Here is a 14,547-nt window from a genome sequence, read left to right as displayed (position 1 = left end):
CACATATCTGTTTTAGGTTCCCAAGTATGTTTGAGCCACCTTTTTGTTTGTTTGTTTGTTTGTTTAAGATTTATTTATTTATTTGAAAGGTAGAGTTACAGAAAGAGAAGAAGGAAGAAGGAGAGATCTTCCATCCACTGGTTCACTCCTTAAATGACTGCAGTGGTTGGCTGGGCTAGGTCAGAGCCAGGTCTCCCACATGGATGCAGGGGCCCACGGACCTGGCCATCTTTTGCTGCCTTCCTAGGCATATTAGGAGGGAGTTGGATTGGAACCAGAGCAGCTGGGACTTGAACTGGCGCTCTAATATGAGATGCTGGGATTGCATGGAGTGGCTTAACCCACTGTGCCCTGATATATTGTGTTTACATTCATCTATTTCAAGAAAAAAAATTTTTTTGACAGGCAGAGTACACAGTGAGAGAGAGAGAAATGGTTTTCCTTTTTCCGTTGGTTCACCCCCCAATGGCCACTGCGACCAGCGCTCTGTGCTGATCCACAACCAGGAGCCAGGTGCTTCTCCTTGTCTCCTGTGCAGGTGCAGGGCCCAAGGACTTGGGCCATCGTGCACTGCACTCCCGGGTCACAGCAGAGAACTGAACTGGAAGAGGAGCGAGCGGGACAGAATCCAGTGCCCCAACCAGGACTAGAACTTGGTGTGCCAGCGCTGCAGGCGGAGGATTAGCCTAAGTGACCTGTGGCACCGGCCTCAAGAAATTTTTAAACGTCCACTTTTATTTTTTTTCAATTATACATTGGTCATTCAAGAGCATGTTTCTTAATCTCTGTATCTTTATGTAATTTCTACATTTTTTGGTTGTTTATTTCTAGTTTTATTCCATTGTGATCAGGAAAGTTACATAATATATAAATGATATTTTTGTATTTATTTAAAATTGCTTTATGATCTATTTTAGTGCCTGGTCCTTTTGCACATGAACGGATTGTGTATTCTGTAGATTTGGGATGAAATGTTGTGTAAATGTTAGATCCATTTGATTTGTCATGTGTTTAACCATGGTATTTCTGAATTTGTGTGTATGTGGGTGTATGTGTGTATGTGTTGATGATATGCCTATTTATGAAACTGGACTATTGAAATGATCCACTACAATTGTATTGAAGGCTTTCTGTCACTTTTCTTTTAGATCTAGTAATGTTTGCTTTATAAAATTGAGTACCCCTTCGTTTGGTGTTTGTGTATGTAGTCATAATTATCTTGTTGAATTGATTCCCTTTGTCTTTATAAAGTGACCTTGTTTGTCTCTTTTTATAGTTTTTTTTTTTTTTTTTTTTTTTGACAGGCAGAGTGGACAGTGAGAGAGAGAGACAGAGAGAAAGGTCTTCCTTTGCCGTTGGTTCACCCTCCAATGGCCGCCACGGTTGGCGCGCTGCGGCCGGCACACCGCGCTGATCCGATGGCAGGAGCCAGGAGCCAGGTGCTTTTCCTGGTCTCCCATGGGGTGCAGGGCCCAAGCACCTGGGCCATCCTCCACTGCACTCCCTGGCCACAGCAGAGAGCTGGCCTGGAAGAGGGGCAACCGGGACAGAATCCGGCGCCCCGACCGGGACTAGAACCCGGTGTGCCGGCGCCGCTAGGCGGAGGATTAGCCTAGTGAGCCGCGGCGCCGGCCTAGTTTTTTTCTTTTTTAAAGAAACTTATTTGGAGCAATAGAAGAGAGGAGAAACAGAGACAGATCTTCCATCTGTTGGCTCACTCCCCAAATGCTCACAATAGTTGGCTGGTCTAGACTGAGCCAGAGAACAGGGAACTCGATCCAGGTCTCTCACATGGGTGGCAGGCCCCAAGTATTTGTGCTCATCACCTGCTGCATTCCAGGATGCACATTAGTAGGAAGTTTATATTGGAAGTCAAGTCAGGATTTCAACCTAGGTACTCTAACTTGGGATTTGGGCATCACAAGTGGCATCTTAAGCACTGTGCCGTATATCTGTGCCAATTTTTGTGCTAAAGTCTATTTTGTCTGATATCTGTTTAAGTATCCCTTTTCACTTCTGGTTTCTGTTTGAATGAAGCATCTTTTTCTATCCCTTCTAGCCTTTCCCCTTTTCTACCCTCCCGGAACCCTCACAGTTTGTGTGTGTGTGATGATGTCCCAAAGATCTCATAGGCTATCTTCACTTTTGTAAGTGTGTCTGACAGATTCAAAACAATTTCTCCTAAAAAAAATTCTTTCTTTTGCATGATTTATTCTGTTGTTGAGGATTTTGATTCTCCTTTAAAAAAAAAAAACACTTTTTCATATCCAAGATTTGTTCAGTTGTTTTTTAGATCTTTGGTGAATTGTAGTGTCTGTGTTCTCTTGTATTTCATTGAGTTTTCTGATCAGTCATTCTTTTGGATTATTTATCATGTGTTTCATCCATGTCCATTTCTTTGGGGTCTGCTGCAACAGAGTTGCTGTGTTCTGGGACCAGGCATGTATGGTATACCCAGCAATGGAGGTAAGATGCTTGCTGTGTAGCTGTTTTAGCGGACCTGGACAGGTGTGGTGCAGTGTACTAGCACAGCAGCAGAATCTACCTCTCATTCTCCATGGGCCGCATGAGGATAGGACTGCTCCAGCCAGCCCTTGGCAGGTGTGCTATAACTTAAGTTGCACCAGGAACAGAACACTTTTGGAGCACAGACCACACCTGTTAGTTTCTGGAGACTGTGCAATAGGTGGGGATGACTCTAGCATTCTGGTCAGGTGAGGAGCACCTTGAACAGAATGTGTCTTTGGTTTCTGCTTTTCTGGGACTGTGTGGGGATGGGGTCACTCTAGTGTGCTAGGGAAGATGGGACACAGCTGTTGTGGCAAGCACCTCTTAAGCCTCTGCAAGTCACTTGGAGATGGAGCTACTCAAGCAGCTTGGGAGGATGATTTGCATATAGGAGCAAGAGTGGGGTGCAGTTTGGTTTCAGAGTGTCACTGCAACAGAAGCCTGGTTGGTTAAGAATACTACATCAACTGAATTTCCTCCCTGAAGCAGTGCAATTGTGTGTACTCTCTTGACAACTCCCTAGCAGGGCTTAGGGCTTTCAGTGATTCTGTCTCTGTCTCTGTCTCTTCCTCTCTCTGTAACTCTGCCTTTCAAATCAATCAGTCATTCAATAAAATCTTAAAAGGTGGGCAGCGGTGCTGTGGCATAGTAGGCTAAGCCTCTGCCTGTGGTGCCAACATCCCATAGGGGCACTGGTTCATATCCCAGCTGCTCCTCTTTCTGTCTACCTCTCTGCCAATGGCCTGGGAAAGCCGTGGAAGTTGGCCCAGATCTTGGACCCCTGTACCTGCATGGGGGACCCTGAGGAGGTTCCTGGCTCCTGGCTTCAGGTTGGCCCAGTTCTGCCCTTTGGGGTTGTTTGCGGAGTGAACCAATGAATGGAAAACCTTTGTCTCTGTCTCTCTCTCTCTAACTCTGCCTCTCAAATAAATAAATAAAATCTTTTTTTTTTTTTTTTTAAAGGACTGCATTCTCCCTCAGTAACTAAAGATTCAGGTGTCCATGATGCCAAATGGGCTGTTGGGGATCCCTTGTTTTTCTTCACTGTGGAAGGACTTAAACAAATTCCGACTGGCCCAGACTTGGGTAGCAGCAGGACTGTTGATTTTCTTTTTTAGCAGACTACTCAGAGTCTTTGTGTTCCACACTGTCTCTGTATTATCCACCTTGTATTCTAGTACTCTCCCAAATATTCTAGCGTAACAGAAGCTTCTTGTTCTTCATTTGTGATCCTGTTTTGTGTGAGGGAAGTGCTTCCAGTACTTCTAGTCAGCCATCTTGACAGAGCTCCAACAATTCTTAATTGCCCTATTTTGGAAGCAGCCAAGATGGTCTTCAGTAGGTAAATAAATCAGTTGGTTTATCCTTTGAATGGTACTTAGAGATACAAAGCTTCAAGACCTGAGAAGACATTGAGGAACCCTAAATGGGTATTTTTTTGTGGAAGAATGCAATTTGAAAGGATACTGTTGGATTTTAAATATATTACATTCTGGGAAATGCAAAACTAGAAGAAATGTTGTTGGCAGGAGTTCAGAGGGTGGGGGGAGGAGAAGAGGAATGAATAGGTTGTGTATTCAGTTTAATTGGTTTCTGTGCTTGTTCTTCTGGCAACACTATATTGCCTTTTTTTTTTTTAATTTTTTTTTTTTTATTTGACAGAGTCATAGACAGAGAGAGACAGAGAGAAAGGTCTTCCTTCCATTGGTTCACCCCCCCCACCCAATGGCTGCCAGGGCCGGCACTGCGCCGATTGGAAGCCAGGAGCCAGGTGCCTCCTCCTCATCTCCCATGAGAGTGCAGGGGCCCAAGCACCTGGACCATCCTCTGCTGCCCTCCAGGGCCACATCAGAGAGCTGGACTGGAAGAGGAGCAGCCAGGACTAGAACCCAGTGCCCATATGGGATGCTGGCACCACAGGTGGAGGATTAACCAAGTGAGCCACGGTGCCAGCCCCCTATATTGTCTTAATTAGTCATATAGTATGTCTTTAAAATTGAGTAGTGTCGTCCTCCAACTTCATCTTTTTTTCAAAATTGTTTTCGCTATACTTTTTCCATACCAGTTTTTGAATGTCTACTTACAAAAATCTTCCTGGAATTTTGAGAGGAATAGCATTAAATCTACAGATGAACTTGGAGAGAACTAACATCTTTTGGAATGTTGCATTCTTCAATCTGTATATGATGTGTCTTCCATGTTTGTTCAGCTCATCTATGATTTTCTTGCATCAGTGTTTTTTATGTAATTATGTTTTAATGCAGGCACTTAGATTGCACCCTTTAAATATATATACATATATATATATTTATTTATTTGAGAAACACAGAGGGAGATAGGGAACTGCCTCCTAGGGATTGCATTAGCAGGAAGCTGGAACCCAATGGAGTTGGGGCTTAAACTCAGGCACACTGATATGGGATGTGGGCATCTTAACTGCTAGGCCAAATGCCTGCCCCTTTTCTGTAGTTTTTAGCATACAGATTCTGTATGAGTTTTGTTAAATTTGTACCCAGGCATTTAATTTTGAGGAGCTATTGCAAGTAGTATTGTGTTTTTAATTTTCGTGTCCATTTTGTTTTCTAATTTATGTCTTTATTTTTTGACAGGCAGAGTGGACAGTGAGAGAGAGAGACAGAGAGAAAGGTCTTCCTTTGCCGTTGGTTCACCCTCCAATGGCTGCCGCGGCCGCCACGCTGCGGCCAGCGCACCGCGCTGAACCGATGGCAGGAGCCAGGTGCTTCTCCTGGTCTCCCATGGGGTGCAGGGCCCAAGGACTTGGGCCATCCTCCACTGCACTCCCTGGCCACAGCAGAGAGCTGGCCTGGAAGAGAGGCAACCGGGACAGAATCCGGTGCCCCGACTGGGACTAGAACCCGGTGTGCCAGTGCCGCTAGGCGGAGGATTAGCCTAGTGAGCCGTGGCGCCGGCCCTGTTTTCTAATTTATTGAAATATTGATTTTTGTATGCTGACCTGGTTTCTTATCACCACCACTAAATAGTTACAGAACATTTTTGGCAAATACCTGCAAATTTTCTATATAGATAATCATGTAGCCTGCAAATAGGAACTATTGTATTTCTCCCTTTCTACTCTGTACACTGTTTTTCTTGCCTTACCACTGGCAAGGATTTTTGGTACTGTCAGAATGTTGAATTAAGAGCTACTATAATTTGCTAGTATGTTGAGTTTTTCCATCAATGTTCAGAGGGCCATTGCCTTGTAGCACTGCCTTTTTTTGTGCTAATTTTGGTATCAGGATAATGCTGATATACAAAGAATGTGTAGTTCTGGAAGAGGTTGTATAGAATTATATTTCTTTTGATGTTAGAATTAATTAGTGAAGCTGTGCGCTCTTGGCAATTTCCTTTTTGGATGGTTTAAATTATGACTTTAATTTTGTTATTAGTTTTGACTGTTCAGATAATCTGCTTCATTTTGATTGAGTTTTGGTAATATGTGATTTCCAAAGATTTTTTTTTGACGTAGTTAAAGCTGTTTTTGCTTTCATTGAGCTTTTGCTATTGCTTTATATTTTTCAATTTTATGAATTTTTGTCCTGTGTTAAACTTTGCTTTTGTCTGCTTTGGATTTCTTTTTGTCTTTTTCAGGGGTCTTGATGTGGGAACTTAGATTATTGGAATTAGATGGGAGTTTTCTAGTATAAGTATTTTATGATGTAAGTTTTCCTCTAAGTGCTTAGATCTCATAGATTTTGATTTAGTTTTATTCAGTATTCAGGTTAATTTTTGTTGTCATTTCCTTTTTGATCCATAGATTATTTAGAGGTGTGTTGGTTTCCAAGTATTTGGAGAATTGCTTTCCTTGTATTACACATTATTAGTTTAATCTGTTACGGTTAAGGAATATACTTTGTATGATTTCAAATCTCTCAAAATTTCCCTTAGGACCCAAGGTATGGCCTGTCTTGGTAAATGTGTATGCATCCTTGAAAAGAATGGGAACATTGGATCTATAAATGTCAACTAGATCCAGTTGGCATATGGATTATGTTATTATTATATATCCTTGCTAACTTTTTATAGTATAGTTTTTATGATAACTTTGAGGGGACCTTGAAATCTTCAACTATAGTTTGATTTGTGGATTTTTTTTCTTCTTAATTCTGTCAGATTAAAGTATTTGATATGTTTTAAAGTCCTGTTGTTTGGTGCATATATGTTCAAAAACTTTTTGTTTTCTTGAGGAATTGACTACACTAAAGAGTCTTTTAATGATTTTTACTTTTTCTTTTTATGATTTTTACTTTCTCTTGCAATTTTCTTAGGATTGCAATGTCTGCTCTTAAGTAAAGACAGTCACAGCTAGTATCAACATTGTATCTCTAAGTAAAATGTAATTAAATATCATTTAGATCTTTCATGTTCACTTCTTTGTGATATTTAGATGTTTCAGGTATTACTTTAACTATAAAATATTGAACCACCTCAGTTATATATATGACTTACTATTTTAAATAGTCTGATATAATTTACAAAACTGAAGAAAATAATTGCCAACTAGGCTTACACATATTCTTAGCTTTTCAATTGTTTTTTCTTTCCTGTTGTTCTGAGTTTGTTCTATTGTTATAAGCTCCTGTTTGTTTTCCTGTGTGAAGAACTTGTTTTGACAATTCTTTCAGAGTTTATCTGCAAATATTTTTATTTTACCTTCATTTCTGAAGGATGTTTATCCTGGTAAATAATTTTTGGTTGACATGTCTCTTTCATTAATTCAGAATAGTTTCATCACTTCCTTCTGGCTTATATGTATGACTTATTTGAGAAATTAGTAATTGTTCAAACAATTCATATCTTACAGGCTTTCAGTATTTTCTTTATCTGTAGTTCTCAGGAATTTGAGTTTCATATATTTGGGTATAAATTTCTTTGATTTTTTTTTTTCCTCTTTGGGATGTGTTCAGCTTTTTATTTCTGTTAGCTTTCCCCTTAACAAAATTTAACAGTTTTCAGCAATCATCTCTTCAGATATTTTTTCAGCTGTGCTTGCTTTTTCGCCATCTTTCAGGACTCCTAATGTACATTATTTTTTTCTGTCCCATAGCTTGCTGAGGCTCTGAGTTTTTGAAATCTATTTTCTTCTGAAAAATTTTGTTTTTGAATTATTCATGAGACAGAGAACTTGCATGCATTCCCACATCTACTGATTCACTTCCCGCATTCCCAGCTTCTGAAGATGGGAGCTGGGAAATCAATCCAGGTCTCCCACGTGGAGATATTTGGGCCATCAGCTGTTGCCTCTCAAAGTGCACATTAGCAGGTAGCTGGAATCAGGATCAGACCTGGGAGTTGAATCCAGGTACTCTGATAATAGTATGCAGGCATCCCAACCATTATTTTAACCGCTAGGCCAAATACCCACCCCTAAAATCTGTTTTCTTTGTGTTACTCTAATTAGGCGGTTTTTAACTGTCTTCATTTGAGTTCACTGAGCTTTACTTTATTCGAGTTCGCTGAACTTTACTTCTGTAATTGCTATTCTGTTGAACCAGTATAGTTCAGAATTTCATTTGTCGTTCTAAACTTTTCAGGTTTTTTTTTTTTTTTTTTAAAGATTTATTTGACAGTCAGAATTACAGAGAGAAGGAGAGGCAGACAGAGAGAGAAAAGTCTTCCATCCATTGGTTCACTCTTCAATTGGCCACAATGGCCGGAGCTGCGCCAATCCAAAGCCAGGAGCCAGGACCTTCTTCCAGGTCTCCCACACAGGTAGAGGGCCCAAGGACTTGGGCTATCTTCTGCGGCTTTCCCAGGCCATAGTAGATAGCTGGATCGGAAGTGGAGCAGCCGGGACTCGAACTGGTGCCCATATGGGATGCCGGCACAGCAGGGGGCGCGACTTTACCTACTATGCCACAGCACCGGCCCCAACTTTTCGATTTTTTTTTTTTTACATCTTTTACTTCTTAGCTGAAATTTCCCATTCCAGTTGTTTGTTGGAACTCTGGTTTTTGAGTCACATTAAAATCTTTTTCAGATAATTCTGACTTAATCATTTCGGTGTTGGTATCTGTTGTCTTTTTTCTTTAGAGTTGATATTTTCTTAGTTATTTGTAGGAGTAATATTGGATTGTATCATGGACATTTTGAGACTCTTGGAAAACTCTTGGTTTCTGTTTGGAGTCTTTGTTTTGAATGGTCAGCCTGTTTGGTTCAGAACACATGGCCTGATGTGTGTGGTCTTTGGTCCTAGTTTAGGTTTCAAAACCTCTCCAGTGGTATTCTTGTGTCCTGCTTGTTTGTCATCCCCAGGCCAATCTGAAACAGAGGCACACTCCACACTGTAGCTAGGTATTTGTTGTTTTTATTCTGTTTACTTTTGTGAATGAAATACTAAAGGTTGTGACTGGGAATATTACACAGACTAATCATCTCCCTTTGTCTTGTTGGAGAAAGTGATAGATTACCTGTTTGCTAACATTTTTTTATTGTATACAGATGATCAATAGTTCTGTAATACAGCTTTTGCACCAGTGAGAAACAGGGAGGCTACCGTGTCTGAGCTGAGTGCTATGTGCAGTGTTAGGGTGGTCAGCAGAGTCCATCTGCAGTTTCCTTGGCCACAGTACTGATATGAAGAGGCATGTGTGCTACTTGTGTTGTTTCTGTACAACTTAGTGAAAGATGAGGTGGTTGGCAGACTTTTACTTTACAGTCATTGTGGCATCGGTCAAGGAGGTAGAGGGACATTACTTTTGTGATGTTCAAGTGGAGTAAAGAAAAAAGGTAGATTAAACAGGTGCCATCTATAGTGCTGCTCTCCTCACAGTCCTATGACTTGAGAGAACAGACTTTTCTGGGAGTTTTTATTTGTTAGTTCTTACTGATGCTTTTCCAGTTGTGAGCCTCTCTACTGCCCACTGTGATATATGAGAGACTATCAAAATCAATCAAACAGAAAAACCTCAGGGAACTTATCACTAGGTTATATGAGTCCCAAGGTCTCTAACTAGTCTTCTTTTTTTAACGTTTTGGAATCTTCTGCTAGTTGCTTTATGAATTTTTAAAAATTTTATTTAAGGTATACAAATTTCATATATTTAATGTATACAGATTCAGGAACATAGTGATACTTCCCACACTACCCTACTGCCTGCCTGCCTGTGCTCCCACCTTTCCATCTACTTCCTCTCATATTCCCTCTCAATTTTTATAATGATCTACTTTGTTTGCTTTGTACTCATAAGATTAACCCTACAGTAAGTAAAGAGTTCAACAGTATGAAGAAAAAAAAACATAGAGACAAGGGCTATCAGCAATCATCACAGCTCAAAATGTCAACAAATTTTTTTTTTAAGATTTAATTTTTATTTATTTGATAGGCAGAGTTAGGAGGAGAGACAGAGAGACAGAGATCTTCCTTCCGCTGATTCACTCTCCAAGTGGCCACAACAACTGAAATTGGGTGGATCTAAAGCTGGGAGCCAAGAGCTTCCTCTGGGTCTCCCACATGGGTGCAGGGGTCCAAGCACTTGGACCATCTTTTGCTGCTTTCCCAGGCACATTAGCAATGAGCTTAATCTGAAATGCAGTGGCCTGGGTATTGAACTGGTACACATCCGTGATGCAGGTGTCATAGGTGGAAGCTTAACCTGCTATGCCACAAGACCATCCCCTGCTTTATGAATTTTATCTAAGAGTTTTAGGTTATAGTTAGTGGGAGAAACAGGGTAGAATAATCATAGTCTATCTTGTCTGAGATGGGAGATCCTGTCCATTGTAATTAAAGACCTAATACTGTATAACTTTAGCATCTGCATTTAAGATAACAATGTAGTTAGTGTATATGGCCTGTTGATATGGGGTTTATAAAGTAAATAGTATTACATGTGATGATTACTGTTTAGTCTTTATGTAAAGACTAGATCTTTAAAAAAGATTTATTTATTATTTATTTGAAAGGCAGAGTTAGAGGCAGAGAGAGAGAGAGAGAGGTCTTTCATCCTGCTGGTTCACTCCCCAAATGACCACAAAGGTCTGAGCAGGCCGATCCGCAGCCATGAGCCTGGAGCTTCTTCGAGGTCTCCCACGTGGGTGCAGGGGCCCAAGGACTTGGACCATCTTCTACTGCTTTCCCAGGCCATGGTCGAGAGCTGGATCAGAAGTGGAGCAGCTGGGTCTCCAACAGCAGGCAGTGGGTTTAACTGCTGTGCCAGCCCCCAAACTTTATTTTTATTGAAAGTGAAAATTTTACAGTTAATAGCCAAGCCTGGTTAAGTTTTTCAAGTAAAGCATAATGATAATGTCGAGGTACAAAGTTTTATTCTTTGAATAGTTATATTCTTATGAACTGTAACTGAAATATATATTGGTAAATCTCATTAGGTGTGAGAGTGTCAGGATGAGCACGTGGGTCATTCAGTTCAGATTTATCACTGCTGCTGTAAAACCATCAAAACACCTCATGTATGGGGCAGGCGCCATGGTGCAGCAGGTTAGTGCCCTGCTCTGCAGTGCCGGCATCCCATATGGGTGCCGGTTTCAGACCCGGCTGCTCCATTTCCAATCCAGCTTTCTGCTGTGGCCTGGGAAAGCAGTGGAAGGTGACCTAGGTCCTTGGGCCCCTGCTCGCACGTGGGAGACCCAGAGGAGGCTCCTGGCTCCTGGCTTCGGATCAGAAGACCTCTCTCTCTTTGCCTCTCCTTCTCTCTCTGTAACTCTGACTTTCAAATAAATAAATAAATCTTACTCCCCCCCCCCTTTTTATTTGACAGGCAGAGTGGACAGTGAGAGAGAGAGAGACAGAGAGAAAGGTCTTCCTTTGCTGTTGGTTCACCCTCAAATGGCTGCCACGGCTGGCGCGCTGCGGCCGGCGCACCGCGCTGATCCGATGGCAGGAGTCAGGTGCTTCTCCTGGTCTCCCATGGGGTGCAGGGCCCAAGGACTTGGGCCATCCTCCACTGCACTCCCTGGCCACAGCAGAGAGCTGGCCTGGAAGAGGGGCAACTGGGAAAGGATCCATTGCCCCAACCGGGACTAGAACCCGGTGTGCCGGCGCCACTAGGTGGAGGATTAGCCTACTGTAAATAAATCTTTTAAAGCACAATAATAAAAAAAAAGAACCTTGTACCATTGATATGTCTCGAACTTTTTTAGTCCCAAGAATAGAGCTGTCAATGGAGATTTTTCTGTATCACTGTTTCTCACAGCTGCTTCTAAGACCTACCTGCATCAGAGTCACTTACACTGTTCCTTATATAGATTCTAATGCCTTCTCCCCTAGACTGTATCCTTTATTCCATATTTTTCACTTTGTTCATTTTTTTTTTTTGCCATACTGTTCTCAGTCCTGTCATTACCTTTGAAATCTTCCTTGTTGTTGAAAGCTATCTGGGATTTAGTTGATAGGAATGGTAGTTTCAGTATAGTTTTTAGGAACATAAGCTCTGGTTATATGCTACCTCATTTGGAATCCTGGCTCTCTTTTCCATGATTACAAAGCTAGTTAATTAAATATATTTCTATATATTTCTGTGCCTCAGTGCTCCTTTGCATTAAATGGGATGTCAGTTTATTTCATAGGGCTGTTATGTATTAAATTAATTAATATTTGTAAATTCCTCAGAACAGTGCTTGTACATAGAAAGCACAGTTAGCTGTTACTGTGATTTCTCTCACGTTTTAGCCCTTTTTATAAAGTTTTCTACCTTAGAAACTTATATTCTTTCCCTACTTCTTCCTATCAGAATGCAAGTTCATTGAAGGTAGGGCCTACCTTATTTATTTTTTTAATTTTCAGTGGATTTTGTATAATAAATAAAGGATATTCAGTAAATATGCACTTTATTGAATCATAGGAATATAGCAGTTCCTCAGTAAAATTGTTTTTAGAACTTATATACCTGATATAAATTATACTTGAAGTAATTTAATGCTCTTTGTTATATTTCAGGAATTCTAATGAATCATTGATTGACCAGCACCATATTGCCAGTTGGAATGAGTTATCAGAAATGGGCATATTGCTTTTAGATCCAACATGTAACAGATGGATGTTACTCCATACTGATTACTTCTTCCAGCCAACACCTTTTTGACTGTATAAGATCCTTGTCTCTACATCTTTGAATTCCGATCACTGGCAAATAAAATAAAGGAGTTCATGTAGTTTTTCTCCACTCTTGAATCACCATGAGTAGTAGTTTAGGAAAAGAAAAAGACTCTAAAGACAAAGATCCCAAAGTACCATCAGCTAAGGAAAGAGAAAAGGAGGCAAAAGCCTCTGGAGGTTTTGGGAAAGAGAGCAAAGAAAAAGAACCTAAGACCAAAGGGAAAGATGCCAAAGAAGGAAAGAAGGACTCCAGTGCTGCCCAACCAGGGGTGGCCTTTTCAGTTGACAATACGATCAAACGGCCAAACCCAGCACCTGGGACTAGAAAAAAATCTAGTAATGCAGAGGTGATTAAAGAGCTCAACAAATGTCGGGAAGAGAATTCAATGCGTTTGGACTTATCCAAGAGGTCTATACATATATTGCCATCATCAATCAAAGAATTGACTCAATTAACAGAACTTTATTTATACAGTAACAAATTACAGTCCCTCCCAGCGGAGGTAGGCTGTCTAGTAAATCTCATGACACTGGCTCTAAGTGAAAATTCTCTTACCAGCCTGCCTGACTCTCTTGATAACTTGAAGAAGCTGCGAATGCTTGATTTACGACATAACAAACTAAGAGAAATTCCTTCAGTGGTGTATAGGTTGGATTCTCTCACCACTCTATATCTTCGCTTTAATCGTATAACTACTGTGGAAAAGGACATCAAAAACCTGTCAAAACTAAGCATGCTTAGTATTCGAGAGAACAAAATCAAACAACTACCTGCTGAAATTGGTAAGACACTTTATTATTATTTATAATATTTTTATGCTAAATAGTCTTTTCCACATCAGGAAGTGCTTGATATTTGCCTAAAAATAGCTTGGTAAAAATTTCATCTTATTTATGGTTTACTTTAATTATCCCATTTTTAGTGATATTAAGTGCATGTTGAAATTATTTTATAAATGTAAGAAAATTAGTTAGAAGATAGAAATTAGAAATTAGAAGATGCATGTAATCAGGCCTTTTTTTTATACAAACTCAATGTGCCTTGTTTTTCATTGGAGAAAAAGTGAATGTGAAAAATAAAACTCCCTTTATAAAGTATTTCCTTGTATAATTACTAGCTTTATTAAGGCTGTGTTTTTCCATTCTCTGATTTTCCCTTTTTCTTCTAAACCATGTTTGCTTAAATTTACATCACTGTAAAAATGATATCACAAGAAAATTGAAAAAATCTGTTTCCTTTTGAAAGTACTTACATATTCATTAAAAATAATCCAAGGATACAGAAAGGTAGAAGAAAAATAAATCTGGAACATTTGATTCCAGTCTTGAATACAAATACAAAGCTAAATTGTACTAAAAGACAGTGTGTTTAAAAGGATGGTAGAAGAGGAAAAAGGTAAAGCAATATAGGCATGTAAACAAGGCAGTAAAAGAAAGTTACCTTGATATCTAATTAGATGAAAAATTTCTGAACCATTTGGAGGAGAATCCATTGACATCAATTCTGAGAAATTGATCAAGGTGTTATCTTTATTGATTTCTAAAAAAACAAATTGTGAAACTTTTAAAGAAAAGTTTTATTTTTGTATTAAAGGTGATTTTTTTTTTTTAATAAAACAATCATGTATTGTTGCTTTAAACAGTGTACTCACTGTTGGGTCATAAAGGAAACTTTATGATTTTAGACTCTGTAGCTTTTCAGGGATATAATACCCTGTAGGTATTTACATTTTATTTCGCTTTGACAAATGTGCAGCTTAAATTTTAATTATGATGTGGTTACATTTAAGTCTAACTACACATTTATAATATTAATTTTAGTTTAAATATACAGATAATCTGTGATAGTTTTTCTTAAGTAATGTACTGTACTTGAAAGTATGATGCATGATATCTTAAAATAGCCCCATGAAATAGCTTTAGTACCAGATGCAGTCAAAATTTGACCTATATGTATGGCTCAT

General features: G+C 39.7%; 1 protein-coding gene across 8 annotated transcripts in view; it reads left to right on the top strand.

Moving 5' to 3' along the window:
- The window catches only part of SHOC2 (SHOC2 leucine rich repeat scaffold protein), a 99,995-nt gene that overhangs the window by 41,835 nt on the left and 43,613 nt on the right, over positions 1 to 14,547 (top strand). For 7 of the 8 annotated variants that reach the window (XM_070057230.2, XM_008270502.5, XM_051823581.3 and 4 more), the window contains one exon: positions 12,425 to 13,366. The exons of the other annotated variant lie outside the window; for it this stretch is intronic. In XM_070057230.2, coding sequence (XP_069913331.1) covers positions 12,664 to 13,366 — 703 coding nt within the window. In that variant the 5' untranslated portion in view covers positions 12,425 to 12,663. The remainder of the gene's footprint in view (positions 1 to 12,424; positions 13,367 to 14,547) is intronic. 8 annotated transcript variants of the gene reach the window in all.

This window comes from Oryctolagus cuniculus, chromosome 15 (assembly GCF_051225735.1).
Source record: "Oryctolagus cuniculus isolate XC-2025 breed Fujian yellow rabbit chromosome 15, ASM5122573v1, whole genome shotgun sequence".
Taxonomy (NCBI): domain Eukaryota; kingdom Metazoa; phylum Chordata; class Mammalia; order Lagomorpha; family Leporidae; genus Oryctolagus; species Oryctolagus cuniculus.
The sequence above is the reverse complement of the archived record's forward strand: the minus strand, read 5'-3'. Positions and strand labels throughout refer to the sequence as shown.